The sequence below is a fragment of the Caloenas nicobarica genome, chromosome 2 (genome assembly GCF_036013445.1).
Source record: "Caloenas nicobarica isolate bCalNic1 chromosome 2, bCalNic1.hap1, whole genome shotgun sequence".
Lineage (NCBI taxonomy): Eukaryota > Metazoa > Chordata > Aves > Columbiformes > Columbidae > Caloenas > Caloenas nicobarica.
Window position 1 is genome coordinate 47,579,577 of NC_088246.1, and position 12,175 is coordinate 47,591,751.

The 12,175-nt window shown below is 39.7% G+C and overlaps 1 protein-coding gene across 4 annotated transcripts in view; it reads right to left on the reverse strand.

Moving 5' to 3' along the window:
- Positions 1-3,062: 3,062 nt before the first annotated feature.
- The window catches only part of LARS2 (leucyl-tRNA synthetase 2, mitochondrial), an 87,539-nt gene continuing 78,426 nt past the window's right edge, over positions 3,063-12,175 (reverse strand). For all 4 annotated transcript variants that reach the window (XM_065629699.1, XM_065629700.1, XM_065629698.1 and 1 more), the window contains 2 exons: positions 9,242-9,369; positions 3,063-3,429 (listed from right to left, as the gene is read on the reverse strand). In XM_065629699.1, coding sequence (XP_065485771.1) covers positions 3,250-3,429; positions 9,242-9,369 — 308 coding nt within the window. In that variant the 3' untranslated portion in view covers positions 3,063-3,249. The remainder of the gene's footprint in view (positions 3,430-9,241; positions 9,370-12,175) is intronic.

The window sequence follows — 12,175 nt, forward strand, 5'->3', positions numbered from 1 at the left end:
AGCAGCATTGGCATGTCCATGTCATCTCAGTCACTGGAGATGACGATGAAACGCCCACACCTAACGACACATTTTTCTACACAGTCGTGTCTTCCAGCATATTTCAGTGCCCCCATCACTCCAATGTCTGAGATCCTGCTCATGAAATCAGTGGCATTGGAAAAGTACTTGGTGACCTTTCAGGACTTGGTCAATTTTTATTTTTCCAGAAGCAATGTTTGAAGGCTGGACTTTTTGGAAATTCTGCTGCATGAGCAATTTTGGGGTAGAAAGTGTGCCAATAATTCTTTTTAAAATTTTATTTTACTTAAAATAGAAATGTGATACAGACTTGATCAGTACCATGACCAGTCTTCTATCACCTTGAGTGACAAGATGCAGAAAATGCTCCTTCCATATTGTGGATGTGTTTCTTAGAGTAGTTTGTCCTGGGTCTCTCCTGCTCGGTTTAGCAAATCTCCCACATCTTTGTTGGCTCATCGTTTCATGGAATAAGGACAGTGGCACCAAACCCATTTTAATGCGTGTGATGAAGTGGTGCAATTTGACTGATCACCCACCAGCACCTTCGCTTCTAACTTCTCAAGAATTCCCTCCCAGACTTTGAACTCCCGCACTATTTAGCCACTTCAGGGTCACACACTCTGTGGCAACCCTTTAAACCACCTTCAGCATAAAGATGCATCTGTACCATGACACAAGTAAGAACTGTTAAATAAATGAGAGGCATCTGCGATAAATTATTATTTTTAAAACGCTTGGTAACAGGATACAGCCTGTGTATCAGTATTGGTCCCATCTAAGCACAGACCAAACCTGAGAGTCACAACTATCATAAGATAAATGACAATTGTGCTTCGGAGCAGTCAGCCTTATGAGAAGTTTCAGCAGCTGTCAGGACAACTGCACAACTCCATAGCTGGCACCTCTGCCGTCTCTCAAACATACACTTACCAGGGGATTAGCCTCTGTCAGACTTCCTGCATCATCTCTCTCCCTCACTTTTACCCCCCCTTTTTTGTATCCTCTAGACCACACTGAATTTCAACTTACTGTAAACACGCTGGCGTGACTTCTGGCCATATGCTTTTTGCGCAATTGCCGTTCACTACCTTTCCTTTTTTAGCCTGTAGAAGTCCATTCCTTATTTTGATTTCTGCCTGAATCACCAAGTGACATCTACAATTCGCTTCCTCTGGCAAGAGCAAATACCCTGCCAGTGCTAACACCAATAAACACTGTGGGCTGCTCTCAGCCCTGCAGTGACTGCCGCTTTTGTTTAAAGACACCATAGGGCTGCTGAGCGTACAACGCCTTTCTTCATCCTTGTGAATTTTAAAAGTTTTTATTTACACCAAACATGTCACCTTTCCCCCAAAGAAAAACTCTATTAAAATGGTTCCACAGGGTGTGCTAAACTTTTAAACAGAAAAAAACCCCAAACAAACAGGACTGTGCTGTGCTACAGATTTTGCTTTAAAGGATCTCTTTCACGGACCTTTTAGGGGCTTCTGAACAGGAGTTTTATGAATTTACAACAACATATATGTCAGGCAGACACTGGAATTCAAATTATTTTAACTCCAACTAAAGGCCTGTGTTTGAATGTCTGAATGCATTCCTTTGTGGCTGAGATTTCTGGAGTCTTAAAACTGCAAAGACTGTATCTTCATTATAAATATTCCATTTCTTGGTCATTCTTGTGTCAAAGGACTGCTGAAGAGAAAATCTGCACAAGTGTACTCCAGGAAGAAGCAGAAATCAGAAGAGTTTTGTTGCAGAAGTAGAGACGTGTAGCCTGGCATCTCTGCTACGCAGCTAGAACTTCGGTATCAAAAATGCAGAAAACCAAAATGAATATTGGTGCTGCTTAGCAGATAACTCACACTGCAGTGTGATCTATCTTGATCCTAGTTGCTTAGCATCTGTTGGACTTATTTACTGTTAAGAGGGAGATTTTTGTTGGTTTCCTTTGCATATAATACAGAGTCTGGATGACTGCTGGGCTGGGGGGTTAACACTCCCTCTCTATTTGCCTACCTAGTTCTTCTTGCTGACTTCTTCACTGGCTCATAAACGGCTGGTTTATGGGACTACTTAGTTTAATGGCTGTTAAAGAAAAGACATTCTTACACAATGAACCCTGTAATTGTCTCTTTGGAAACCCTTTTTCAAGCATTTGCTAGATACAATAAACATTTCCATGTGGATATAGCAGCAATGCAGAGCACAAATAAAATGGTTGAAATGAGGCACAAGAATGGCTGCGTTTTATGAAAGTCTGATCGATTTTTTAGAAACATGCTGGCTATTTCCACTTACTGAACCCCTCAGAAAAAAAATAAAAAAAGGAATTTCAATTCGAGTTTTACAATCTAGGCACCACAAGAACTAGCAGCAGAGGCAAAAAGCACACTGTCTGCCTTCCCCACTGCTGCATTTCTAGCAGCCAGCTCATCCCTTTCTTGAATCCCCCCGCGAGTCTCTGAGATGGCTCATGTGTGGGAAGTAATGTCAGTTTGGTTCTGTGCAGCAACAACCGCCAGTACTCTGCTGAAGTTGAATTTCTCATGTATGAGCCGACAGAAATATGCCAGCGAGGAAGGAGGATTCTGGCTAAAGCAGGGCTTGCCAAAATGATCTGACCTTTTTCTTGGCTTGGCTCTGAAACATCTGTGAAATGTATCAAACCACCCCATTCTGGCTACCTGCTGTGTGCCCAAGGCCAGTGACAAAATTCTTTTTTAAACTAACACTCTGTAGTAACATTTTCTTATAACTTCAAATGTTAGTTAATTGTAGGGTACCTAAAAATATGAGATATAGGGAGCAAAGACTGACTGCACCTAACATTTGCTAGAGCACATACCCAAGGCAGTTGTTTAGTCCTGGAATAATATTTGTGCCTCTGCATTTACCCAAGCCAGCTTTCCAATAGGATATATTCCTGAGGCTGACACTAAAACCCCTGCGCTTTGTATCATTTACATTCTGTTACAATCATTTAGTCCTGTGCTTCCTTCTCATTCTCCTGGAGAATATGGACAAACAGCATCTCACTGTGACCTGCTAAGAAACTTTAATTCCATGCATTTCTCCACACTGAAATGAAGACTTAGCAGCAACCTGATTTTAACAACGTTTCTTTCCCCACTGTTACATGAGATCTATATAACCATATCTGGTATTTTTGAATTGGTTTCATATCTAAAGGTTCCAGTTCCTTTTTACAGTCCAGCAGATTCTTCGCTATTCTTGCACTAAGAAGTTGATAAGCGGAGTCCTTGGAGACAGAAAGGCCTTTTTAATGGTTCGTCCTTGGAGATGCTTGGCTCCAAGTTCACTTTGAAGAACTAGCTCGTGGACTTCTTCAAAATTGCGGGCTGCTTGCTGAGGCACAGGAACTTTGCCACAAGCTTTGTTATTGATCTGAAAAAAAGAGACATGCAAGCAAGAAAAATAGAAGTTACTAGACTGATTTACACAATTTCCCGAATCCAGTCCAAAGCATGAATCAAACTCTTTGTTCTCCAACACCAAACTCTCCAAGTAGAAGATAAAATGCTCCATACCTCCTGTCCTTCTACTATAAAATAAGAAAACGGAACTCTGACTCACAAAACTCAAGGAAAATTGAAGAAGTGGCCATAGGAAGTCTTAGTTTTGAAGACAGCAAGCAGCATGCGACTATGCAATGCAGTGATCTTCTAAGTTTAAAGACATGATAGTTACACAAACTGAACAATGAGAGTGAACACAATGGTTTGTTACGTGGGAATCCTAGTTTGTACATACTTTCAGGCTGCAATTTGGATTCTTTACAGCTAAGCGATTCCTTACAGATATTCAAATGCAAGATTCATTAAAATAAAAATATTTGTGGCTGAAAAAACATCTGAAAGATTCACCATCACTCATTTTTAGAAAAATAGGGTTTAAGTCACTATACGTTGCATTCGTACTAAACACGACTCGTTAAGCCAACACCAACCACAAAGATGACAACCACTTGCAAGTTAACGCTTTCCTGTGTGTAGCTGGTTTTCAGAGCAGCTTCCATGCTGGTTTTGCGTCAGCAGGGCAGAATCAAGTAAGTAAAACTGTGTAAGGCCTACAGTGGGAAGCACCTTAATTTATAAAATTGTCTTATAAATCTTTTCTGTTGTCCAGTAAGAGCAGATAACAGAGACTACAGAGCCTTACTGTGTACCTTTCTGGAATTGGCATAAAATTCATTATTACAAAAGCTTTCAGATTTATATGGAGTACTTTCAGTGGATGAATGAAAAGAATATCAATCCCACATTTTAGCAAATGAAATAATTCAAAATTTTTAATCCAGTTCAGTCAAATTACTTGCATAAAAATCTGCTGCAGGTACTACAGATCTTTGACCTTTAGACATCATTGTAACGAGTTTTCAATTATCTAAAAGGAACATATGTTGCTGCATACAACTTGCACATAAAAATGCATACAACTTGCACATAAAAATGCACACAGCTTGATTTTCATCTGGATTTTATTCAGGATACATGTATGAAATGCACCACGAATGAGAGAGACCTACTTCACATACCTAGTTCGTCTTTTATTGAAAATAAAATAATCTGTGCAATTCTCAGAGAGAGGAAGTTGGGACAGATTTTTAAGGAACAAGACGAAGCCTCAAATAATAGAGTTATAAAATCACAGCAGCTGGATGAAATGCAGCTGGGATGAGTAATTTCTGGGTTTTTTTACTAGACTTGACATGAATTTTCAATGATAACGTAGGTAGGCTTTTAACTATTCCTACACACATCTGTAACATGGTCTCATAAAAGGCTGGCTGTGTTAAACTTGCCTTTAGCACCTCGTGCAAAGTAAATCCCTTGAAAAACACAGAAGACTTCATTTTTAATGCTTTTGTGAAAAATAAATACAAGTAGTTCTTTTTGACAGGGCACTTCAGAGAAGAAATACATTCCCCAGGAAAAAAAAAAAAGAAAAAAGAAAATGGTAAAATCCAAATAGATACGGTTTTAGTGAGACTATAAAGCAAGCTTTTGAGCTTGCTGCTAGGACACCCAGCCTGCAGTTCAAAACTATGCCTGCTTAGTTAAAATGTCATTCACGGTCCTCCATGATGCAAATTAATATGTCCCAGTGGACGGAGGCTGGCAGGGGAAACCTTGCCACAACCAGCCTGTTTGGTGCTGTTCTCCACAGAAAAGCCAAGCGGTCTCAATCAGCTCAGTAAATGACTGCCAGCAGTCGTGTTTTGCTAGAAAGGTCGAGGAGCCTGGGCGACCTGACACTGTGTACCTTCCCACAGCATCTCTCCTGATCTTCCCACACCACGCTGCGAGCTGAGTCCAACTCCCTCCAATGGGTGATGATTTCAGCACACGTTTGCAGCATGGCTGTTGTTATGTTGTAGCTATCGCGATGGGAAGCCAAACACATTAACGCCATTCTTAAAATAAGCATCTGTGTAATAAGCATCCTATTCACGTATTCTTTTAGTCGAGGGGTTAGATTCTCAGCAGGACAAATATCTTCTGCTGTGCCTCCGTCTCCCTCCAGATCAGCGTAACCCTCGGCAGCTCCAAGTAAAAGTACCAGCACAAGAAATTGGCAGCTTTGTTTCTCTGAAAAACCACAGCAAACCGCAGGAGGAGAAACAAGTGAGGCTTGGGTCCTTTCCTTCACTGAGGAAGAAAGCTGTTGCTCTTTCTCTTCCTTTCCTTTCCCTTCCTTTCCTTTCCCTTCCCTTCCTTTCCCTTCCCTTCCTTTCCCTTCCCTTCCTTTCCCTTCCCTTCCTTTCCCTTCCCTTCCTTTCCCTTCCCTTCCTTTCCCTTCCCTTCCTTTCCCTTCCCTTCCTTTCCCTTCCCTTCCTTTCCCTTCCCTTCCTTTCCCTTCCCTTCCTTTCCCTTCCCTTCCTTTCCCTTCCCTTCCTTTCCCTTCCCTTCCTTTCCCTTCCCTTCCTTTCCCTTCCCTTCCTTTCCCTTCCCTTCCCTTCCTTTCCCCTTTCCTTTTTCCTTTTTTTTCCTAACATTTGACATTTTATACTATTTTGGATATAGAGGGAGCTAGAGGGAACTGGAGAGGTTATGAAGGATTAAATGAAATCGCAAAAGACTGAAAAATAAGCACCTGGAGGCTGCAGAGAGGAATTTTCAGTTCAACTCAAATATTTTTTTTTACCATTGATGCATAAGTCTTCTGAAAAGTCAAAAGGAAAATAAATATCTGTGCACTTTTAGGCCTTCCTCATACGCCACAGCAAGAAAAATGACACCAACTTTTTTCTTATTTTATAAAAACATTATATAACCACAGCTGCTAACAGTTCTGCACCACCTAGAAAATGTGAGAAATGCTAGTCAGAAGGGTGTTTATAGGATGAAATGCACACTACATTCAGGTCAGATTTTTCACAGAATTAACAACATCGAGTATGATTAAAAATATTCTACTTTGCAGTAACATTTAGAATAACAGATACCATGCACATCCAGTGAATTTAAGTGTCTTTCTTGCAGGCAAGATACAGATCAGTGTTGTATCAGCCAAGGATGCAGTGAGTTGGTTGCTTCTGCTGCTTTGGGTTAAATATGGAAAGACATAACTCCAGCACAGACAGGAAATAATGAGGTATTTTGTGTCAAGAGAAACGAAACCATAATGTCTCAGCAGGCAAATCCCTGGCAGCCTGGGGCAGTTTGATGTCTTGAGAAGAACAGGGTTGTGGCCCAAAGACTCAGAGTGACTGTGCAGCCTTGTGAAGAGACACAGCCTCTTTGCCACCAACTAATTCCTCCGTATGTCGAGTGTTTCTTGGCTTAATGAGGGCAATTCTGTTTTACAGCCATACAAAAACTTACAGTGTCTACAAGACTTTAAAATATTCACATTTCTGATGATTTCTCCCTACTCCTCTGTATTGCCCTTTGCCTTCCTCTTACAGTAGAAAGCCAGACACACCCTCCAGGCACTGTTTTTAAGAATTATTCCCAGTTTAAAAAAAGAACTTGTCTCTCTGGTCTTCCAGTCACTTGCTTTCTCAATACTCGGGCAAGTGTTTACATACATCATATTCTTCCATGAATATATGACTGAGAACACAGGGGTTGCTTTTTTTCTTATTACAAGATTTCTACACAATGCTATGGCTTTGACAAAGTTAACTAGGAAAAGAAACAAAAATAATTTTCATAATGGTTGTTTCAAGGAAAATTAATTTTTATTGTTCTGTTTTCTTTTGTTTTTTGAGAAGGAAGTTTTAATGTCAGCAGAAAAATATCAGTGAAATATTTAAGCATTTTTGTGTTCAGTTGTAGTCTTAAAAACATTAAAACATTGAGTTCAGTGTTTTCCCTGTATTGCTGAAGTTTTTATTTTAAAGATATATTTAATAACATGTTTGCTTTAACCACAATTGCAAAGAAGTTTCTAATTACACTGTTTCTCATTCATGACTTCCTTATAAACTGAACACTGGAATTTAAGATGTTTGCTAGCTGCGCTTGAAGGTGAAGGTTTATTTTAAGCTGGAGCAAAGTGATTATACCAAAGTGAGCTTTTTGTGGATATATGACCTTTTTACTGGTATAAATAAATACTTAATCACTTAAGAAAGGAAAAAAAGAAAGAAAATAAAGCAATAAACCCACAGTGAATATTAGGCTAAGTCTGCTATCAATCCCAGCTGGCACTTCGGTCCTTCTCCGTGGTTTGGGAGAAGATGCCAATTGAAAATTTCCTCCAAAAAGACATACTCTGTGGCCTCTGCTAAGCATATACGTTGAATTTTAGAAAAATTAGGTTTTTAGCAGCATTTCTCCCTCAGTTCAAGTGGACTGTGTCTGAGAGATCTGGCAAGCTATGACATGATTTGCAAAGATACTTGGATTAAGGAAATCTACAGCAACACAACTTCCCCTAAAGGCAACCAGTCTCTTCCCTGCTCAAAACAAAATAGCTGAACAAAAATAACTGAACTTACTCCTCCTACCCAAAGGAGCTAACATAAAAAAATAGATAAAATACAGATGAAATGCACTGCTTCTGCTTCCCTTACATACACACGTGCGGGCACACACACAGAGGATGAAGTTTTACATGACCAAATGACATTTCTTCCAGAGGTGCCATCCCCTTCAATGCCCAGAAACATAGAAAGTGTTTAAGTTGAAACATTTAATTTAAAACATTTAAGTTTACAATGTCTGCATGGTATATTCAAGGTTATTCTTTGGCGAGCAGTGAAAAAGGCAGGAGCCCTGCATCTAGTAGGATGTAGCTACGTAATTCCAGACTGCCACAATGCCTGAGCATGAAGCACTTGAACGCAGGTTGACCAGGAGCCAGTTGATGGAAGAGCTGGTGGATCCCACTCCCTGGCTCCAGGCCCCACAGCTTCTCCACGGCCTGCAGCGGCACTTGCCGCTACTGTGCTCCATGTAACGATAAAGCTTAATGATGCTGAATAAAGACTAGCTAATTAGAGATGTAGGGGGAAAAAAAAGACAGTAAACTGCACTGTGCATGTGCACATACACATTTTGGAAAATTACAGGTTAACTAAATGTAGTTTTATGTCCAGTCTTCTACTGGACTGCCAGCTCTTTCCCTAGACCACAAAGGTGTTAGAGCTCAAAGAGAAACTCGAATGCAGTTCTAACATTAGGACAGATACCTGTTTTTCCTCAGCCTCATTCCTGCAAATATGCTCTGCTGAAATGTGCCAGAAGTTCAGCCCGAGGCAGACAGGAAATGTCATTTGGCAAAAATCACAGCAACCCAACCCAGCTTATGATAAGTTGTATTAGGCAACCATAGCACTACAGGTACCACAAGAAATGTCACCTAATTAAACATTTTTGTACAGGGCCAAGATCATAAATGCACTCACTGTCAGGCAAAAAATCTGGAGGGACCTGTATCTGGATCACAGTTTTGACTGTACTGTCCTTGCCCACAGGTGTTCCTTGGTCAAATCTCCACAGATACTAATATGCATCGCTCCAAAAGATTTATATTTAGATTGCCTCCCTTCCAGACTTGCTACATTTTTTAATTTAGGAAACCACTTTAATTACTCAGCACAACAGTAATTACAGCTTCTATTCTACCTGACCTTTCACTGAGCCATCAAAGAAGGGAACTGACTTCCACAACAGCAGAAGTTCTGCCACCCTCTGAGCTTGCAATGCATTAATTGATGACCACTGAAAAGAAATGAAAACGCCCTTACCAGAACAGACACCTCCACAACATCTGACGGCTGAAGGTACTCTGAGTCTACTTTGGGCCAGGACTGATGCAGCACATCAACATCCCAGTGATGATGAGTACAAAGTTTATTCTGCACATGTGCCAAACCTGGAAAATTAAACCAGTCAAACATTTAGATGTACTGTAACCAGAACATTCTATCTTTGGAATTTGTTTGATAAATAACAACAAAATAAAGTTGGCTTTAAAAGTAAGTCCCTTAGGAGGAAATAACATTGTTTAGATTATCACACAGCACATCGTGAACAGAAATATATACATTGTGAGCACATTCTAGATTTGGATTAGCACTCCAAAACTTTGCCAAAAGCACAGAAGACCACTGTTTATTATTTTAAATTGTAATGCTGCAACACAAGCTGACCTCTACTTCTAGAATCAACCATAATACTGAGGTATTTTTCAATAACACAACCAGCTTGATTAAAATTTTACAAACAACTCAATCAAAATGATACACAATTTTGGCTTATTATTTTACCATCTGTAATATGCTAGTAGTTTCTAAATTTGCAAGTCAAACTACTTACAAGATTTTCTCATTTTTTTTAAGTATCTATTTTTTCAGAAATTAAAGGTGCTATGTAAGAATACCTTGCACGGCTTGATCTCCTTCTTATGATATGTACATTCTGAAATGCTTTATCCTTTGATTTTATTTTAAAAAGCTCCTAAAATGGCTACAAGTGATCACCTTTTATTAAATGGGCTTTGCTCTCCCTAAGACAATTCATTCCTGATTTGTTTAAGTAATAGGAGAATAGGATGCAATTCATTCTGAAGCCGCATTCTTTAACTGAATAAAAGCTTCTGAGTCAGACTTATGTTGCTGTTTACTCCAGCTGTAGGACAAAATGAAAAGATTTCACTTAAAAAGAGGCTGTCAAATACGATCAAGATTGATGATGATTGCTCTTGTGATTCTCACAAAGCCGGGGGATTTTTAAATTAAAACCATTCACTGTGTATGAATAAGAATACAGACCAAAACAGTTTCTAAGCACACGTTTCATTCAGAACTGCAAAATGTATTTCAAATCTCTTCTGGTTTAGGAAACCTCCAGCAAAAGCATAAAGAAAACCCATTAACACAAGATTTGCTGTTGAGACTGAGGTACCTGAAGCTGTTCAAAACACAGCACAGCAGCAGACATAGGAGCTAAACCAACCTGTCGAGAATACATACTTTAATTTACCTAGCTGGATTGTTTAGACTAGAACATTAAATTACAGCAAGCAGAGACATAAAGGGAATGCAGCTTCCTCCAGAAAAATCTGCCAGATTTTTGTCAGCACTTTTTCAGACAAAGCACTTGGGTAAAATGACACACAGCCCTGCTATTTGCTGAATGATTCAGAAAGGGGCAGTGGGGTGGACTGGTGGGAGCTGTTTCTAATGGCAAGCAGGAATGTGCACATTTCCGAAGAATAACAACTAAGCCGCAATCTTATTAGGTAAATAATTGATTAAAACACTTTAATGGATCTGGATTTGTGTAAATTTTTTCTCCTGTGACAGCAGCTCTGAAACTGAAAGAGCAAAAGATAGGAACTCGAGCAGAAAAAAAAATAATCTTTGCATTGGTGATTCATTATCACGTTGTCTTTAAAGACAACAGCTGCTAAATTTTTCCCTTATTGGCTTTTGAACATCTAGATGAGCTCATTTCTTTCCAACTCATCACATGCCTTGTGGTAGAGGCATGCATACCGGCCACTCCTTATTTTTGTGTTGAAGTGGATTCTTCGAACTATTTAAAAACCACTTTCTGATAGAAGTCGAGAGCTTCTATCTATGAAGGAAAACCAGGGTCACTTTTAATCCATGTGGAGGCTGTCAGTCCTAATAAACCTACTGCTAAAAAAAAAAAATGTATTCTGAAGCAGATAAAGCATGACCAAGCACAATGTTGATCTTCGGTTTCATTCTCTTGCTACAAAATGATCTATGAGCTTCTCCATAATAGTAAAAATGTACAAAAGTCAACAGAACCAGTTTCATAAAATGGTTTGACAGGAAACCAAAATGAAGGTTTTAGTTATGTTGCGTGTTTGGCTTCCTGCCTTAATTCACATTTTGTGAGCCGTAGAACACAGAAAACGCAATGATTTGGTTTGCATTTCCAAAATACAACACACACAAAACCAGAAACTTGATCACTGTGATCCAGAATGGCAATGGTCCATTTGTCAGGACCAGGCAGAAGCCTCTTCCAGCCTTCCCTCCTGATTCTGAGATGTTACACAAAAGTGCTGTTTGAGAAGAACTGACCATTTAATAGATGTTTATTGCAAAAACATTAAAAACCTGTTTTACTGTCTTACTGTACTGGAAAGTGCCTGTAAAGTGTGTATGATGAAGCAACATGCATTTTGCTTCATATTTTTTGACTTATTTTGCTATTATGGCTATACATTCTCTTGCAGACGTAGGACAGAAAGACAACTGAGTACCTTTTTACTTACTGTAAGCCATATACTTACACGTACAGTCATCTTTCAAGACAGATCCAGGACTACACTTGTGCTCAATCTGAAGCCCTGATCCTGCAACTGGATCTGCAGCAATGGATTTTTACTGACTAGAAAGCTAACACTGAAACAAGGTTTCCTTAACCAATAACTCACATCATTAGAGTCCAAGTTAAAACAGTAAGTTAAATGCACACTGTCAGTGAGTGTGTTGAGAAAATCATAGAACAGTTTTGTTTGTAAGGGACCTTCAAAGGTTGTCTAGTCCAACCCCCTGCAATGAGCAGGGACATCTTCAACTAGATCAGGTTGCTCAGAGCCCCATCCAGCCTGGCCTTGAATGTCTCCAGGGATGGGGCATCTACCACTTCTCTGGGCAAAGCAAGGGACAGGACAAGTCTAGCAATGTTTCAGCTCATGG